Source organism: Rhopilema esculentum, chromosome 19, assembly GCF_057945365.1.
Source record: "Rhopilema esculentum isolate cy_ngs chromosome 19, ASM5794536v1, whole genome shotgun sequence".
NCBI lineage: Eukaryota > Metazoa > Cnidaria > Scyphozoa > Rhizostomeae > Rhizostomatidae > Rhopilema > Rhopilema esculentum.
In genome coordinates this window covers 5,395,488-5,414,888 of record NC_142833.1, presented here as the reverse complement: position 1 = coordinate 5,414,888, position 19,401 = coordinate 5,395,488, and the positions used below count along the sequence as shown (strand labels likewise).

The following is a 19,401-nucleotide window of genomic DNA, read 5'->3' as shown; positions in this document are numbered from 1 at the left end:
AGAGAAATAGACAAGAAATAAACTTCAGAGAAATATCGAATTTGAGAATTTGTATGCAATTATGTAAAACCAAAGTTCTTGTAAGTGAATTAAACAACAAGTATTCAAGTTGTTGTAATGAGCTTGTTCAAAAATTAGGTAACGTGTCTATGGTAGGAAGTTAATTGGAATTCGATTGTTTCTGTACGGAACTGATGCTAACATTGTATATAGATGAAATTTTTGGCCTATTTTATTGTTATTGCTAAAAAATAAACATTCTGGTATGATTACGTATGCAAAACAGATAAAGTTAGTGTGCTTTTTTAGAATTTGATGAATGCAAATGCTTTGTTTGCTTCACGTTTACGCATGTTGTCGAAATTTTTAAAACTCTTGATGTACAAGAATAGCCATTTTACAGGCGCGACTCTGTGTGACTAGTGCCCAATCTACTTTCACCTCGTGGTTACCGGCCCTCGTCAGTTTTGAGGATGACGCGAAGGAGCATTCTATGCGTCAAGCACGTTCCGCACAACCGAATCGTTCCTTTTCAAGTTTTCACCACGTGCTGCCTGATCTAGAATTTCAGGCTAGTTGTCTTCTGGTGAAACACATCTATATCAGCGGTAACAGTTCGAATCTTGAACTATATTATAAAGCTAGAAGCTCTACTAACTCAAAATGGGTAAAGATAAGACAAAGAAGAGAAAGGTAAGTGTTTTACGTCGCATGGCCTACTTAAAACTTAGTTTACTCTTCACTGAAAAATGGCCGATTCGCGAGGCTCCTCTAAGTTTTCCATTCTATTTAGAACACCGCCTTTCTCAAATCATGATCAAGGCACTTAAATCAAGGAATTTTTGTCTCCTGTACGAAAGTGACAGTAAGGTTTTGAAATTTTGTCAGTGATGGTGATGGTTTAGTTAAGTTCAACTTTTTAATGTCCTCTGTATGTAAGGAATGACCTGTGTCGTTGGTCATAAAATATTTCAGTATAAACGGTTGATTGGAAAAGATTTTCAAAACGTTCAGCTAAAATAAAGTCTAATTGGAATCAAGCTTACTTTCTGAATGTTTGTTTAAAGCCTCGAATGTAGTCATTATGACATAGGCCAAGTTGTGAGACTTTTAGCAAAGCGAGGAATTGAAAGGAAGGTAGCATTATGATTTTGTCTTCATTTTTGTCTTTATCGTATATATATTGCTCTTTGAGTTAATTGTTGGGTAATCAAGTACCTGTCGTCCATGACAGCATTCTCAAGCGTTTATATAACAGGCTTTATGTATGCCCTCTTTTTTGTGTTTGGAGGTACTTAATGTCTAAAGTGAAAATGCATGGAGAGCAAACAGAACAAGCCAGGCCTAAAAACATGATTTTGGTAATGGGTTAATACAGTTTGCTAAATAGAGAAAGTGGCTGGTCACCAACTAGGTTTATGTCCTGCCCTAGTCATGTTACTCACACACACACCCTCTGCCAGTAAAAATGATATCATAAGTCCTGAATTTCGAAGTTTATGGTCTTAAATTTAGATTGAGGAAGAAGTTGTTGCCCAAGAACCAGTTAAGGAAAAGAAGAAGAAGAAGGAAAAGAATGTCGAGCCTCCACCAGTGGTAGTTCAAGAAGAAAAGCCAAAAAAGAAGGAGAAATCTAAGAAAGAGAAGAAGGTTGAAGTTGAAGTGAAGACCAAGAAGAAAGGTATGGTTTTGCAGCTTTCAAGCCAGTTAGTTTTCTATATCAAATAATAATTATTGATTTGTTTGGTATTTGTAATTTTTCTCCTGAAGTGATGATGTAATTTGCGTCTTAGAGTTGCTCTGTGAACAGTTGCCTGCTGTTCCAGTGCAGAGCATTTTCACTGACGACAAATTTGATTCTGATCAAATTAAGATCTTGCAGCAAATAAACTTTTTATCTGATTTAGTATTTTGTGACAATAGACTGTTTTATTTTCCATTAAGATTTTGAACGCTATTATAATTAAAATCAGGGCTGGAAGATGTCCATAAGCAGTGCTGCCAGGAAATTTTTAGCATTGCAGGAAATTGTTGCTGGTTGCCAGGAAAATTTTAGCATGAAATCTCCATTGCTTGATTTTAATATGAACATTGAATCAATGTTACTCTCTTTTTATGGAACGCTGTTTTCTTGTGATATATATACATACATACTGTATATATAATTTTTGTTCTGCATTTGTAACAGAAAACGAAGATTAGCTTTTGAAATACAATCATATGGCATTATCAGCATCTGTTATGACAAATTTCCAGCAATTCGGTCATGATGTCCAGCTACTAATTTAATTCAAGCAAGCTAAAACAAAGTTTTTTTCTCTTTTTACATTCGCCATTCTGGATGGATCAGAACATCTTAAGACAGCAAAACTTGTTATGTCAATTGTATATAAAGTGAACATGCCCCAAACCTGTGTCCATTGTGTCCATTATTATTCATACTTTCTACTGGTATTCGCATTTTTCATCACTAGCTTAATATAAAGTAAGTTTTTTGGGCTTACATCTTTGCCTCTAGCAACATCTCTGATTTAAAACATTGATTTTCACCACTGAAAAGTAAAAAATAATTTTTACATGTTATATGAGCTACTAGCTTTGGTGATAAAAATTAGCAGCAAACACGAAACCCAGAGCAAGATGTAGGATACATTCAATATATCAAAAGTATCTAGTTTGCTAGTACTGATATGAAATTCAATCAAAGTAATTAGAGATTTACAAATCCACTAACTTTAACCTTGAAAACAAACTATGTGTATTGTGCTATATCACATTCTCCATGATCATCTAATACAGTAATGCAGTAATACAGTAAACAAAATGATTCCTGTTCGAATCACTTTTAACAAAAATCGAGAACCGGTAATGAGTTCTTTTTTAGTATGGCAGTTTATTTTTAGGACAAATGTTTAAACAAATCAAGGAACTTAAAGTATCACTTTCAGTAGCTGGAAACATTTGTCTAAGCTTCACAGGAAACTTTAATTTTTTTGCTGCCAGGAAAAAATCTTTTTTCAAGCTATGGTTGAAATGTATTTTGTAATACCACTCAAGATTGCCTATATATACATGATATTTTCTTTCAAGTTGGACACCTTATCTTGCAAAATCGTGCAATAGGAAATCGGGATTCAATGTAAAATTTGGCATTAGAACATTTATAAAACTGATTTGTGAACTCTATTGCAAAATTTCCTCTGACTTTTATACTATTAACTCAAAACTGTATCTTTGTATAAATGTTCTTAATAGTAACCAAAGATTTAGATACTTATTGGGTAATCAGGTAACTTTACTCCAGTTTGTGTTTGTGCAATTCAGATATTTTGGCAATTAAAATCAGTGTTCCAAACTGCTCACTTTGTTGACAAAGTAGATTTCTTCTGGCTTTAAGGAAAGGATAAGAAGAAACCAGAGAAAGAAGCATCTGACTCAGACTCTGATTCAGAGGAAGAAGATGAAGCACCCAAAAAGGTTGAAACATCAAAGCCTGCATCAGCCACCCAGGAGAAAGCTAAAGAAGAAAGCAGTTCAGATGAAGAAAGTGAAAGTGATGAGGAAATGGCCACAGAGCCTGTGAAAAAGCCGGTAACCCAAAATGCCAAGAAAGACAGTGATGAAAGCTCAGATGACAGTTCAGATGATGAAATGGAAGAAGAGCAAGCAAAGAAGGCACCAAAGAAAGTTGAAAAAGATGATGATTCTTCGTCTGAAGATAGTGATGATGAGGAAGAGGATGACAAAGAGGAAAAAAGTGCCCCAAAAGTTAATGGTAAAAAGGCAGAGAAGGCTCCAGCTGATGATGAATCTTCAAGCGAAGAAGAGGAGGAAGAGGAAGCCAAAAAACCTTCTAAGAAACCTTCAACTGAGGGTGAAAATGGTATTATTTTTAAGTTAATTGCTCTTTTGGAAGAATCATGTTTTGTCCAGTCTATTGTACGTCCCTCGAAAAGTTTTTTCAATGTTTTAGCAATGAAAAGATACAGCGCAAAAACACTTCAGTTTCCTTCTCCAAGTTGTGCAATATTCAGCGGTTGTTATTGATGTCTTTAGTTACCAAATGGAAAATCACATATAGATTTTTTTCAATCAACAAGATGCAGTTTTTATGTATAAAATTATTTTTATATTTCATTTTCTTTGTCTAAGGCATAATTACATTTTTTGATGTAAAGCAATCATATCCAAGGATGAAGTTTTGACCCGAAACAATAATGTAATTTGGGTCCTAGATTTGCCTTATAAACAGTTGTGATAAAAGATTCTGATGAAAAATTGGCTTCTGATAGAAAAACGAATGCATATATGTCTAGGTTTTATTTTTCAAAGTTTTATAGTTGACATTTCATCCAACTCTCTTTTAGTATTTACAGCATTTTATTGGAAATTTTTATATGAATAGATTAATTGTAAATTACTTGCAAAGCATTGAATTGAAGGCTTCATCAGAATTATTATTGTTTTCTCTTTGTAGTATTACCATTTTGTTTAAATTTATTTCAGGATCTGCTCAAAAATCTGTTTTTATTGGTAATTTACCTTGGAGTGCTACTGGAGATAGCCTTAAAGAGTTCTTTGAGGAAAACGAAATTAGTGCTGTAGGTGCTAGGGTTATCATGAATGAGGAAGGGCGATCCAAAGGGTAAGTTGAATGACATGGGCTTATATTACTTTAAATTTCATCATCATTTTATCTGCCATTTTCATATTTAGCTGATCCTTACATTCCACCAGTTGTGGTCGTGTCAGTAAATGTATCTGTATCGTGAATGTAACTCTGAAGAACTACAACAGTTGACATCCTCTTGCAGTTTTGGATATGCAGATTTCAGTTGTGAAGAAGATGCCAAAGCAGCTGTTGAACTCAATGGAAGTGAGGTTGATGGAAGGAACATAAGAATTGATTTTGCAAACTCCACACCAAAAAGGCAGGGTTCATCCAGAGGTACACCAAGAGGACGTGACAGAGGCGGTATGTTCATTTTGCCTTAAAAACCTGCTTCTAGACCAGCAAGGCACTTAGATTCATAAAGTATTCATGAGCAACAATAGTTTGATATTAATTAGATCTTCTAGCTTCCTTAGAGCATTGGTCATTTTGTTTTGATTATTTTTCTTCAGGACGAGGTGGACGTGGTGGACGTGGTGGCTCCCCGTGGAGTGGTGGACGTGGTGACTTCAATGAGCCATCCAATACTTTATTTGTTGGTAATTTGTCATTTGATGCCACAGAGAACTCCTTATCAAGTGTTTTCAAAGGCTGCAAAGATGTAAGGATAGCAAAAGACAGGGAAACTGGAAAACCAAGAGGGTAAGCTCAATTCTATGAATTTAGTTATTTTCAGAGAATTATTTTTTTCTATTTGTTCAGTTGAGGCAATGACCTATGGAAATGGCCATCCTCTTCACAAAATTGGCTTGCAAATTTGGCAGAATTTAAACACTTGTCACCTGATTTCATTACCGCAAGTGTTATGTCATTGTCTCAAATTTTTACTACATCTCCTTTGTCTGTGAAAAATCAAGTTTGCTAAAGAGACCTCGAGAAAATAGTAGTACCTTGAGAAAATATTATGATTTCTCATAACCTCAAAGTTTTTTTAAGAATTTATATTTGTTGGAATAAATGTCATAGGAAAGAAAACAAATCCTTGGTTTTGTTTTAAAGGCTTGTAAATTTGGGCATGTTTCTGTGGTGTGAATAATATTACTGAAGCCAAGTTAAAGTTGCTTTTATGATGAATTTGGCCAGGTCTCACTTTGAGAATCATTAAGACTGATCAATATATCTCTCAATCAATTTGGAATCATTTATGACACACACACTGCACAAGAAAATCAGCACAAAAGAATTAAACATGCATGTAACCAGTCAGCTTTTGAAATAGATAGTATCAAACATAGAAAATCGGATAGAAAATCGATTAAAAAGTTGGTTCTGATGTAAACATTTTTTCCCTGGATGTGAACAAAGTTTTTGCTTTTTTGAATGTTTTCAAGGGCAGTTTATTTTTATCCATATAACACTGTCAATGCCTGGCAAACAGAATTGATTGGAGTGATGATGTAATTTGCGTCTGAGTATCATTCTGTGAGCGGTTGCCTGCCACTCTTCAACAGGATGTTGCCTTGTTGACAGCATAACATCTGACCGAACTTTGAATGTTTGCAACAAAACTTTTTATGTGTACCATTGTCATCAATCCACTTTAAACACAGCATCATAAAACGATGAAAGTCGCATATTCCCAGAATTTTCAAATTTTGTCCTTTTTTGAAAAGATACTTCAGCAAATATGAACCACCCTCTTGCTGATGTAGCATAATTTTATTTCCCTTACATGTGGAAATAACAAGCAGATATTTGGTGTTGGAAATTTATGTTCTGGGAAGAAATTGAGTCATTATGAGTCTTTAATTACAGGTGCAATAAAATGCAAAATCAAGAGGCATTGCCAGTCTCATTTCACAGACCCTGTTATGCAAAAATGTGCTATCAGTCACATTGACTTTCACTCTATGAATTTTGATGCTTGAATTTTATTGCAAGAGTTTTTGGAGAAAAAAATCTTATTGTCCACTTATCAGGGGAGTCGGCAGCTGTTCTTGATCAAAACATTTTAAACAAGAATTGAACTTCTGTTTTCTTTCACAAAAACATATTTGATGAGATGATGTTGCTTAGAATTTAAGACCCAAAATCAACCTGTAGCTGTCATCAATAAAGACACCAGGTATAGAAATGATGAAATCTGATGTGCAGGCAAAGGTTTTTAGAAACACTTGCAATGAGAGCTGAGGACTTCTCTTTGCGGCATTTCAAAAAATATATATGAAAAGAAATGATAGTAAAGAGATTGCAACTCCAGAATATTTTCAAATATTCTTCCAGGTTTAGCCTTAGGATTTTTTTAGCATCATTAAATTTAAATTAAAATCGTAATTTTTATATTTTTTATTTACGGGTTGTAGTTGCTTCCAGCAAATTTTAGAGAGGTAGCCATAATAAACAGTTTTCTGTAAATGTCTATTGGACTGCCAAGTTAAAATTGAATAAATAACTGATAATTATGATGATTAATGAACTCGATCTTTTCAGGTTCGGTTATGTTGAGTACGATGATGTATCCTCCGCACAGGCAGCACAAAAGAAAGCTGACGGAAAAGAGGTCGATGGAAGGAATATACGAGTAAATTTCGCAAAAGCAAGAGATGGTGATAGTGGCGGAAGAGGTGGTTTCCGTGGCGGACGCGGTGGACGTGGAGGACGTGGAGGACGTGGAAGAGGTAAGGCGGAAATTTCACAGTAGCTAATTTTGTTTTATTGCTAGTTTTGAAGTATCGTATGAATTTTTATCGGTCCTAAAATTCATCAAACTAAGAATTTCAAAACTGAGTTTAGTAAAAGAAGATAGCAATTAAACTTTTTTTCTTAGTATATTTCCTCGCAGTTCTTTGTTGTGTTTTCAATGTACAATTACATTTTTAATTATTTAAGCACGTTAGCCCCGCCAGTTTCTGAGAACTGCTTTTCAGGAGGCCTTGGCAAGTCGAAATTGTCCATTCCATAACGGTACCATATTCTATTAGCTTCAACACCATTTGCATGCATTTCACAACAATCCCTAAAAAGCTCCTCATCCCAGTGTCAGTGCTTAAGTTTCTCTTTCATGACTTGGTGCTTCTTTGCTTCAGATTTAAGCGCCCTTGTATTATGTAAATGATAACAATTAAAAGGAAGCAGTAAATTTTTTTTGTTTCAAACATGTTACAGAAGTCGTAAATGCTATCATAACATATGTTCCCCTTTATATACTCGATCTCCCTCTCTTTTCAGGACGTGGTGGTACTCCAAACTCAGCCCAAGCGGCCCATAAAGGATCAATCCAAAAATTCTCGGGGACCAAAATATCGTTTGACGGCTCTGATTCGGACTAACACTTTTTGATGATAAATCGCAACGTACAAAGTTTAATTCCTTGAAGAGATCAGAGATGATTTCTTCATACTTAACCACAACGCACCGTCTAAAGGCATCTTTGGCAGCAAACGCTGTCGTTGTGGACTTCCTCCTGGTGCTGAGCTACGTGACGCAAGCATTGACTGTATACATTCCCTCGTCACATTGATGGCGAAGGGTTTACTTGGTTTTAGAGTTTTATCTTTTTGTGGTTTTGAGTATAGATGCGTCCGGTATACTCAAGATAATCCGGACTTTTAGGAATCAACGTTACACCCGGTCGCTATTTCGGAATTGCTCAGAATGATCCTTTGAAATGCGGTTGCCCTGTGATTGTGACTAAGTAAAGACCTTGCTTTTATCTTTCTGGCTTTTGATAAAAATGCTAGCTTACAGTTGCTAGTAATACTACCAAGTTTTTTGTATCTCAGATTCCCACCCTGCCGGGCTAGTTTGTAATTAAGGAAACTTTTATTTCTTTATAAACAACCCAAGAATCTGGTTTTTTGCAGAAAGTCATTAATGTTTTGAATCTCATTTATATTTTAGACTTTGTAAGTTATCTTATATTTGATATCTTCAGTGTGTCGGAATTTTTATCCCCAACAGGGCGATATGCTTTCATGCTTCTAGAAGGATAGAAATGGTCAAAGTTTATGTATAAATATTTCGTTTTGAGTCGGAATTTTATCTTGTTGAGCATGTAAGTAAGTGCAGATTGTATCATTTATTAAAAACATTAAAACTGTTGCCAAAATTATGTCTTTCTCTGACAATCCTGAATATTCTCTTTCTCAAAGAAACTAGCTTTTTTACTGCTTAAAATTATGCACAAAACTGCTCTTGAAGTTGGCAGGAGGAAGAAGGGGCTGGCCCTAGATTCTACTGCACACGGGACACTTTCATACGGCTTGCCTAGATATTCGTTTGACACCATTCAGATGCTCGCCAGGAGTTGTTCATATTGCTCCTGACAATTCCCTGTTCTAGAGCGGTTTTTTGTTTCACCCAATAAAACGTTTTTAAAATTTCACCTTTGATGGAAATGAAAGACTACAAATACAAAAGTACTTCAGCTATTTTGGTTACAAAGTCCGGTTTTGTCACCGGCATATAACGAAGAGAAAAAGGTAGATTTTAGTTTTGGAATGAGGCACATTTGGAGACCTGTATCCAATAAACAAAGCTAATTTTGCTCCATGGCAGATGGAAACTATCCATGTTTTCCTGATTCGTTTTCCAGGGCTTTCTTCAAACTAGGATCAATTAATCCTCCATCCTCGGTGACAATTGTTTCTTAATGAAAATGAATCATTTTTCCCTCTCTGAAAAAGAGCTAGCCCCACAGCTAGAGTCCCTCTGGAAAATGTATTATGGTATTCTGTACCATTAGATATAAAGATTAGCTATAGTGTTAGTAAATAGATGGCAAAGAATTCCTCGAGTTACGTCGCAAGAAAATATCTTTCAATAATTCAGTCTTTAGTATAAAAAGCTATTCTATTAAAATATTTTTCTTAAAGATATTTGTGAGCAAGCTCGTTTAGAATACTTTACTTCTGTTACGGTAATATCACATGCTTTCTCCGAGAAATTTTTTATGTCTCTAATATGAATACTCCACTTGTTAAATGTTGTGCAGAATAGCCGTTGTGATTACAATATTGTCTGCAGAACGTCCACAAAACAAATAATTTGAAAAAAAAAATTTACTTTTGCATGCATCTACGCTCTAGCAAAGGCAATTAAGTTTCACTAGAACATTTAACTTTTCTACATATATTTTTAACGATTTCTCACCTATGCGACTACGGTGAACAGGTTTCACATTGAATAATTGTTATCCTAGATAAGAATTCTAATTTCACTGTATTGATTAGCTACTTTTTAATTTAAGTTGCTATAAGGCACCCAAGGCCTGACTTCGCCAGAGAAGTTTACACCGTATCAATTTCGATAAAGATAATTTGAATTGAAACAATTAAATATATTTGCTTAATCTTCTTTAGATCTCAAAGGATCAGCATACACGCTTTGGATGAATCCTCCCCATTTGTTGCACCATTTTACTGACGACACTCTTCTACCTGCTTTTTGTGACGTTCCAAAGCAAGAATTCGAACCCAGTCCTCTTCATTCCCCAGGAGTATCTAACCGTTAATACAGCTGAGAATGCATAGCAAGTGCCAAGCCACATGAGAGCAATTAAAAAGTTTTTTCCGATCACTTTGAGGTCTCTCGGGAGCAAATAAGCGCTGAAGAAAACGGTCAAGCGAAAGAGATGCAACGACACGAACAGGTATACTGCAGTTGCGAGCATGAAGTTCAGGAGTGGGTAATTGGGTAAGTAAACTAAAATCTTCTTTGCGTCTCCAATCATGTATATGTGAATCTGTGATAAATACGTTTCTAGTGTTATCTTACCAAGCCATGTAAGCAAGCTCAAGTGATATGTCCGAATGGCTGGGTAAAGATTTCGCAACCAGATGTAAACAATCACTGGAATGCATGACGTATATGGATGGATTTTGATGTACGTGTGTCGATCGAGAAGCAGAATGTAATAGAACCAGATTACAACAATCGCTATGGCAATGCCAGTTATTATAATTCGGATTGCTTCTTTTAGTTTTTGTTTGTTTCGATCATCTTCTTTTTTATCAAGGAATTTCATAAACTTTTCGTAATAAGGGTAGTTATAAGCAACAAGCATGCCAATGAGAGTTGCCCAATGATCCAGCCTAGAAAATAAGCAATCGTTAATGGCTCCACTTTTAGAACCGCATAGTAGGTCAATGTGCTTGAAAATGCAAATATTTGAGGGTAGATGCTTATTTCACAAAAATTACTTTAGGGTGGGAGCTTTTTCGAGAGGGGACTTATTAAAAGGTGAGAGCTTTTTCGAAGACTTGCGGGTAAAAAGCTTCGTTCCAGGTAACTTGTAAGGCAAAAGGCAATGTACATTTGGGTGGTTGCAAAAATGTTTCTACTTTGAGTCATTCAGTACGTGATCACGAATTAAATCTAATTGCTGGAGGAAATTTAGATACTGGCGATAATGTTAATTCCAAGTATAAAAATATCCCAGAGCTTCAATATGGAGCTAAAATTATTTGGTTTCTTACCCAGGATTTCCCTTGGGTGAAGATTACTTATTGAAACAGATCAAAGTGTCTAGGGTTGGAGCCCCTGATATGAATAAATTCTAACTTAGTGTGAAGAGGTAGAGTTGCCAGACTCCGGTAATTCTAGGCATTGGAAACACGAGATGTGGTCACATCGAGAGAAAGGTCCATGTTATTGCCGGATAAGCAAATTTTGTCAGTGTCCTAAAAACTACCTTTGGAAGCTTGGTAGTGACAAATAGCAAATAGTCAATGATTCTATTCCCCCCTCCCCCTGATACCTGTTTCTATTGCTACTTTGTGAGATCGAAACTAATGGATTGTCCAATATTGACCATTTTCCCCGGGGATGACACTACCAAGGGGTATTATGAGGCATGGCCCTAATGGCTAACTACGTTTTCTCATGAGGTATTTTTCTTCAGAGAACTTCACTATCCAAAAAGCTGAATTCTTATCAGGCACAATGTAAGTTGTAAGGTTTTATTTATGAGAAATTGAAATATATTAACACTTTATAGTTTTGAAGACATAATTGATAACTCACGTTGATCTATAAATCCAGTAATCCAGGTTTCCTTTAACATCCAATATGAAGCGAAGGGGAATAAAGATCTTTGCTGAAGCACCAGGAATTTCGAATATCAATGAATTTATTACTACATAAATAAGAAACTTGGCTGCCATGAAGTATCGATTCTAAAAGAAAACATTTCAGAGTAATCATCCTTAATAAGGATTTCTGATGTCAAATATTTATTTCTTCTGATACTCACAAAACTTTATGAAGTTGCTTAGAGGATCACCTTCAAGTTTAGAAGGGCTTAGAAGTTTAAACAGAGAGGATTTGGCAAAAATCAGTTCTCAGTTTTTTTAAATACATTCCTAATATCGGGAAATGTTAGAAATTTTTTCTGAAAGACAATTTTCATGGAATAGTTAATTTCTAAAATTTTTTCTCCGACTTATAAGTCATGGTTATCGTATCAGAGAGGAAATTAGCAGATCCGACACCTACATAACCATTCGTCAAAAATAGACAATATTGTACATTATTAAGTAACACGCTTTGGTTTAAAGAGCGAGGAGCTCCGGATTTCTCAGAGTGGAAAACTAGGAGTTGCAAGTTAGAATAGCAGGGCCATAATTTTGAAGAAAATTTTAAGTGGGCTGAAATTTTGAATGTACTTTGGTTTGGCGAAAATTTTTTTGTCAAGTCAAGTGCCTTTTTCTGTTTTCTATGGCCCTTGTTCAGTGTGCTTTGAAGACATCTAAAAGTTACAGTTTTGAAGTGAAAAATACTTTCTCTGACTTTCTAGAAAAAATATATTCAAAAGAATTTTTGTCATCAAAATTACTGGGAGGGTGCCTTAGCCCCCCCCCCAGACCCCCCGGAAAATACGGTCCTGAATAGTCCCGTTTTATACACCAAAGAATGTCTGTCCAACACTGTCTTTGTGCGGCATTAATCGCACATGACAGAACGGTATACATTGTTTGCCATATCGTAAGTAACTTGCCCAGTCAAGAAAAGAAGAATTGAGTTTGGACCTACCTTATTATACTTGTGGAGAACGACAAGAACCGCCCATACTGATAGGAACCAGTAAGTATGCATAGCACATACGTAATATCGAACAAATTCGTGATTGGTTACTGCCATTACTATAGCAACCAAGAAATTAAGCCGAAACATCATCTTTAGCAGACGGAAAACAGAGTAGTCTTGTTTGATCCAGAAATAACTGAGGTTTCCTGGAAAATAAAACAACGTTATCGTGTTTGTCACCAGCTTTATGTGCGATTGTGTCTATTATAAACGAAAACTTTTGGGCGATCAAACTTTCGGATAGAAATTTGTCCGATACTTTATTTGTCCGTAATCCATTTTTTCTGAAAGTTTTGAAGTCTAAGAAAATATGGAATCAGAAATAAATGCATTTGATATTACTCTTCCTTTTTCTTCTGAACTTTAATACTACAATATGGCATAAAAACATACGATGCAAAAATATGTTTTAGTCATTCATACATATCGTTTCTGACTTTCGTTTTCCGAAAGAATTTTTCGTGGTTTGCATTCATAACCACATTCAATCACAACTAGCAGCGCGTGTTTCAATATTTTTTGGAAATGTCGATATTTGATTGCTTCTCGGAAAATTTTTTGACTGCTTGCTGTGCTGAACTGGATATAACAATTTATTCAGTGGTTCGGAATCATGACTGAAATAGATTGCCAATCTGATAAGAAAAATCTTCAAGAAATATGATCTATGACACTTGGCATTGATTATGATAAAATTTTATCTACTGTTTTATTTCAGTCTTATTGTAGTAACGTATGAAATTTGAAGATGCTTGTTAGATATTTGTTGGAAAAACTAAACTTTTCGCCCCGATTACTCGGGGTCCATCACCGAAAAAGCTTGACTAGTGACCCACCTCCTTTTTAGCTGCAAACTGAAACGCAAAATGTTGTATAATGTTTTTTTAGCTAAATATGTATATTGTGTCAATATAGAAGTTTTCTTGTTAAAATAGGCCTACTCACCAAACCCTGTCATCCACACATATGCCCCAATGTAGCATCGAATTGAATTGAACACTTCTTGAGCATCAAAGTAATGATACCATACAAATTGCACCTAAAATATTGATAATGATAAATTTTTTAGTACAGTTTAGTCTGTAAGAAAAGTACTACTCATATAGAATAAAAAAAGACTTTAGAAGTGGTGTCTTTGTTTCTATCTGGCATTATTCTCATGTATTATTAATTAGGTAAAACCAAGTCAATTGATTAGAGGTTGGGTAGTACCTAATGTTCGCCAGATTTTAAATATGTCGCATTATGGCGTTCATCAATGCTCCTTTTTAAGATAATCAATAATTTTTGCAAATAGTTTTATCGCAGAGGGTCAAAAACTGACAAGTAATTTGCTGGACAATATTCATCCCCCAAATAGCAAAATACATTGTCTGTCAAATACATTTTTCTGCTGTCTTTCCACCGTATATTTTTCCGTTGGGCTTGTGGTTTCTGGTTTCACCAGCTTAAAAGCTTTTTTTCGTTCGGAGATGCCTTAGACGCAATATTTTCAGCCTTCTGTACTCGAAAGTTTATCTAACTGCATATTACAGGTAGTGTTTTCTGGGTGTTTTCTTTATCCAATCCCCTTTATCACAAACAGCATGGGCTCCGACGAAGGTTGACAAGTGGGAGGGGGGCACGGAAAAATTTAACACCCATAACAAAAGATTTTGAAAAAAACTCTATTGTTTTGCAAAAAAGTGGGAGGGCCAAGACCCCCCACCTTCCCCCTCCCCCTTCATCGGAGGCCCTGAACAGGCATCACAAACAGGCACTGCTAGTCCTGTTCCCAAAACAAGCCATACATGACAGTAGCATATATTAAATACGTCCAAGCAGGGGTGCAGTGCAAGCTAAACTTTTCTGGGGGCTAAAGATCGATTTCAATTAAAAAATATTCCGAATTTTTAAAATTTTTCGATTTTCGATGGCTAGGACTGTAATGTGTTGTTTGCTGCTCCGGGTCACTGCGCCCCTGTACCCAATCATACCTGCATCCAACCCTTCCATTCTTCTGTCTGATCACGGTTAATCAATTTATCTGGATTTTTCTTTATAGAAAAGATAACTGATGCGATGAGCAAAATTGCAAACACGAAGATAAAAGTGTCCCTTGAGTACTGTTTGTCAACTTTGGGCCTAGAAGAAAACGGTAAGCTTTCATAAATATTTAATTTTTTTTCTGTGGGCGGTAAAATGAATGGCTTAGCTACAATTTTTACCATTTCTATTTTCACTAGGTACATGAATAGAGGTGGCAATAACAGTGTCACGTCATATCCACCTATCTAGCGTCTGTGTTGTTTTAATTGCTTTTTTTATTTATTGAGTGGTGTTTCCATGTTGGTGATTAACATCCATTCATGAAAAGACTCCCCTAGTCCATAAGCAAATATTTAAATTGATTGCAAGAGATGACTGCAAGAAATACTCTGAAATGCAATTTAAGACAATCTAAAAGGCGAGGTCGCAAAAAACTACATCATTTCCATAAAAAGGGCCCAGTCATAAGGTAAAATTAAACCAAACACCATCAGAGAATCAATTCTTTCAGTCGATTACTAATGGTCTCCAAATAAGTGTTAGAATACGATTCTTTCGTATCGGGTAAACGTACCATAAATGAAGATAATCACACAGCCAGAAATAAAACATTATGAACCCAAAGATACACATTTTGGAGATGAATTGTGTGAATGGAGGCTGCTCTTCGTGCGTTGCTTGAAAAAACGAGACCACCTTTTGTAAATTGGTTTGCTTTGTTTCGTCTATTGTATCTTCATCTAACAGCGTCTCTGTTTAAAGCAAGTTATCAAAGTTACAGATAACAATTAATGGTTCAGAGTTTTCGGTCGCAATTCGTCGGGCTTCTAAAAGAATCGAATTTTTTAAGGAACGTTTGATAAATGCATGACGTTATTTTGAAGCATTTCTCTTCTCATTCTAGCCGTTTTAGTGCCTTCTTTATAAAAATGTCTCACTGGAACAAGAAAATTTGGCAAGCTATGTAGCTTTGTTTCTTGTGGTTGCAGAATTAGTTTAAATTTTAGCTACCTTTCTGAGAAAATATGCAAAAAGATTTAAAAATTTTCTGACGGTTCCTTCTCAATCAAAACTAGTGCAAACATTCCAAATCTAACAGCAAATTTGCTCGAACGAATAACAAAATAAGACAATTTTTGCATCAGGATTGTCCAAGTCACAAATTATCTATGATTTTCCTTCGATTATCAGATGATTGCAAAATGTTGAAAAGTTGCAATTAAAAACCTGAAAGATATTCTTTGGCTTTCTCTTTGAACTCGGTAACCTTCTCTGGACGGGGGTTTTTCTCCTTATTTGGTCCATTACCTTCAATGTCAGCTTCATCTTTGACGCAGTTATTGCCCAGGTCTTTTTTCGAGTTGAATAGTTTGACCAATTTTAAAATTTGGAAGACCAGGAACAGAGATATGCACGATAACCAAAAACAGAAAAGAGCTTTCTGGTGAATTGTTACCGGAATTGATGGTTGAAGCCTAGAACAAAAAAACATTTGTAAAATTTCAGAGAACTTTTTATTATTATGTTGTTTATTTAAAATTTTGTAGGCCAATATATAGCCTTTATAGCCAAAATGTTCCTCAATTTCATTTACAAATCCAGCATTTATAGCCACAATTATATGAAAAATGCAACACAATTGTAACAATAAAATAAAATCTATAATCAAAGTCAACATGGCAAAACATGAAGAAGCGTGTCTTCGCAAATCTTAATGCTTCAACATAAGGGCCTCTTCTTCGTGTTCTTACGTCATCGAAGTGCTTCTTCAAAAATTCAATGTCAATCGTCTTTGTGACGTTTCCAACTTCAATGCTTGTGTACAAAAGGTAACCCATTTTTTTCTTGTTCAAGTACTCCTGTCAGGTCATACATAAATCGACAAATTTAAATTCACCATTTATATTTGTAATATATTGTCAGATGGAAATTTGTTCGTGTATTTACCTTTTAGGATCAATATTGATCTGTACTGTAAACATTTTTTTTACTTAGTGGGTCACAATATGCAATAAATAAGTATAGACCATTCTATGCTGAAATGTGGCATATATCTTAGGCCTGGAGGGGCTTATACGTGTAACCCTATCGTATCGTGTAACTTTTGGCATATACCTTTCTGATGTTTTTAGACATCTTGTGCAACATTAGTATAAGAAAAACTTAAGAACCATCAAATATTTCTGTGCCTAACTTTTTGACCGTAGAGTAACACCTACAAAATATATCAAAAAATATAAAATTATTTTTTGGCAATTTTTTGTGCAATTGCAGGATTTGTTCACTCATCCGCTGTAAATGCCATCAAGGATCAGAACCCCTGTAAAAAATTGTCTCTTGAATCTCAAATTGTCGTTTAAACAGGAGACTCTTGGATTTAATGTTCTTGGTAAATGTTTGGTAATACACCAATTCAATTCAGGTCTCGTTTTGAAAAATGCTTCAGCCTTCTAGCTAACAGGTTTTCGAATTTAGGTTAAGATTAACGAGAAAAATTTTTGTCTACATCCAAATTTTATGATGCTGGTGCTGGTGATGCTGTTTTTATGAGGACACAAAGTTAACATGAATTTATTAGCGCCTACGGGTGAGCAGTTTCAACGGGAATAATTTTTGCAGTTTAATCTTAGATAAGTTTCAAACTTTATATTGCGATAAAATTCATAATAAAAGTACGAACAATCTGGACGGACAAAAGTGTATCCGGACAAAGGTATTTTGGTGAATTCTATTTGGGCTCAATAAAGTCCTCTCATGGAGTATTTTCAAAAATGAGATCTGAAATTGTGTTTGTAGATAATGAACATATATTTCTATACAGGACCCCGATGTTCTGTGATTCTATGATAAATTTGACGTCTGTCGTTTTGCAATTGATCACAATAGTCATCACTCGAGTTCTTCAAATTTATAACTGGTAATGCAGCATTTTTATACACTATTTAAGGTATTGGTTTATTCAGTAGAAAGTGCTACTCTATTGCTATCCTCCACAGAGCGATTTAGAGGGTGTACTAGCTATAAAAGCCAAGCTTGGACAATATTGTAAAGCAATCTCAATATGGCTTTGAAAAAAGCAAACATATAAAGAGACATACTCAAGCTATTCCTCTGACATTCTTCAATATAAAATATCATCACATAAATTGAACACTCTAAGCTAGGAAATACACATACCCAGTTGTGCATTGAATATGGCCAATCAGAAACGCGAGCACGTGATTTGCCCAGTCAGTGTTGGTTGCCTATTGAGAATGTTACCAGTCGTGTCCTAGGGAGTTCTACATTCTATAATAATCTTATTCGTTTGCTGAGATTTCAACAAATATATTTAATCTTACCTGCCATACGAATGCACAAAGTTCAGATAGATATTGTGCACCCTGTAATGCATCTGTCCTCCATCTTTTGAGATTCCACCTCCCATTTTATGACCTCTTCTGGATTTAAACAGCTAGCACAGTTCATGAAATTATTCACAATTAGCCAATAACATCTGCAAAATAACACATATATTTATCGATAGAATACAGCGCAGCCTCTTTCGAATAATCCTCCGTACACTGGTCTTAACCAAACACTGCTAGGCCAGTAAAAGTCCGAAAAGACCTTTCTTGCATCGCTCCATCGAGATATATCGCTTATATCGCCTCGCTTATCAGTAGGCTGCTCATGTTTTTGCATGCTATCTTTGCAGCACTATCAGCTCCGCAGCGGTACTTGCTCGTCTTTAATAGCGCGTGACACGATGACTTTTAAGCTTTGCCTCAATGCCAGCACCTGCTCCAAAAGCCATAAGCCGATTGCTATTCAGGAAGGGTTGATGATCCAACAGTCTTAGTTGCTTCAAACTGCAAGGTTGGTGGCTAGGTCGCTTTTACGCCTTCATTTACTTCAAACCAAATCGCTGAACAATGGATTGCAGGCTGATCATGATTTCTTCTGATATGGCCTCGAGAGGTCGCTACGAATCACTTTTTTATCTGTTTCAAAAGCGATACGGTTTGACTCGTATCTTTTAGTAAAAGGATAAAAAATCGCTACGGTTAACCCCACGTGTTTTGCTACGGAAAGCCAATCCGTCTCAAAACTTATCCGTAGTAGTGTAAATGGGGCCTCCTGCTTTTAGGTCTTTGTGTCGTTACATGAAGTACTTAACTTTTTAGCCCATACTAGGATACTCGCAGACCCTAAATGCGCATCATTTGCTAATCTGCATGGTAAATTATGCTACGCGCTGTCCAGTTCATGAGGACGTATGTGGTCTCTACTTTGATTCCAAGGTTTTATGATTTGCCATGAATCAAGGAATATTTTGGTTTGTTATGCCAGAGATAACATGGGAAACGGGTGACCCCCCTCGCGTGCAATCTGTGCGAAGTTGCGTTCTGAGAAAACCTTCACTCTTGTATGATATGTTGCATTAATTGCTTCATTCTTCTGGTTCGAAAGAGGTTTCAGAAGTAATCCGAATTTCTCAAGAGGAAGACCATGTCATTTTCGTACTTCTTTAATTTTCTGCTAAATTCCACTTACAATTGTTTCGCGACTCTACTTCTTTCATCATTTACCCGCTTGTAGAGCTTAAGTCTACAGTCTATGTAGAGCTTAAGTACGAAACAACTGATAATTTTTTCTTTCAGTGCAAAATCTTGTGGATACTCGTACATGGTAGA

The 19,401-nt window shown here is 35.7% G+C and overlaps 2 protein-coding genes and 1 non-coding gene across 3 annotated transcripts; 2 read left to right on the top strand and 1 right to left on the bottom strand.

The window, feature by feature from the left end:
- The first annotated feature begins 520 nt into the window (after positions 1–520).
- LOC135688118 (uncharacterized) lies at positions 521–8,720 on the top strand. The gene is made up of 8 exons (XM_065204830.2): positions 521–693; positions 1,516–1,681; positions 3,398–3,883; positions 4,507–4,645; positions 4,815–4,975; positions 5,125–5,314; positions 7,103–7,290; positions 7,841–8,720. The coding sequence occupies exons 1-8, from the start codon at positions 664–666 to the stop codon at positions 7,939–7,941; spliced, it is 1,461 nt and encodes a 486-aa protein (XP_065060902.2). The 5' UTR covers positions 521–663; the 3' UTR covers positions 7,942–8,720.
- LOC135688620 (small nucleolar RNA SNORD16) lies at positions 1,766–1,866 on the top strand. The gene has a single exon (XR_010516394.1). It is a non-coding gene; the product is annotated as a small nucleolar RNA SNORD16 (small nucleolar RNA).
- On the bottom strand, positions 8,482–18,755 carry LOC135688115 (uncharacterized). Its single transcript, XM_065204825.2, has 8 exons — positions 18,067–18,755; positions 15,953–16,200; positions 15,300–15,477; positions 14,674–14,821; positions 13,643–13,736; positions 12,644–12,843; positions 11,636–11,787; positions 8,482–10,704 (listed from the first exon to the last, which is right to left on the bottom strand). The coding sequence occupies exons 1-8, from the start codon at positions 18,150–18,152 to the stop codon at positions 10,047–10,049; spliced, it is 1,764 nt and encodes a 587-aa protein (XP_065060897.2). The 5' UTR covers positions 18,153–18,755; the 3' UTR covers positions 8,482–10,046.
- Between the last annotated feature and the right edge of the window lie 646 nt (positions 18,756–19,401).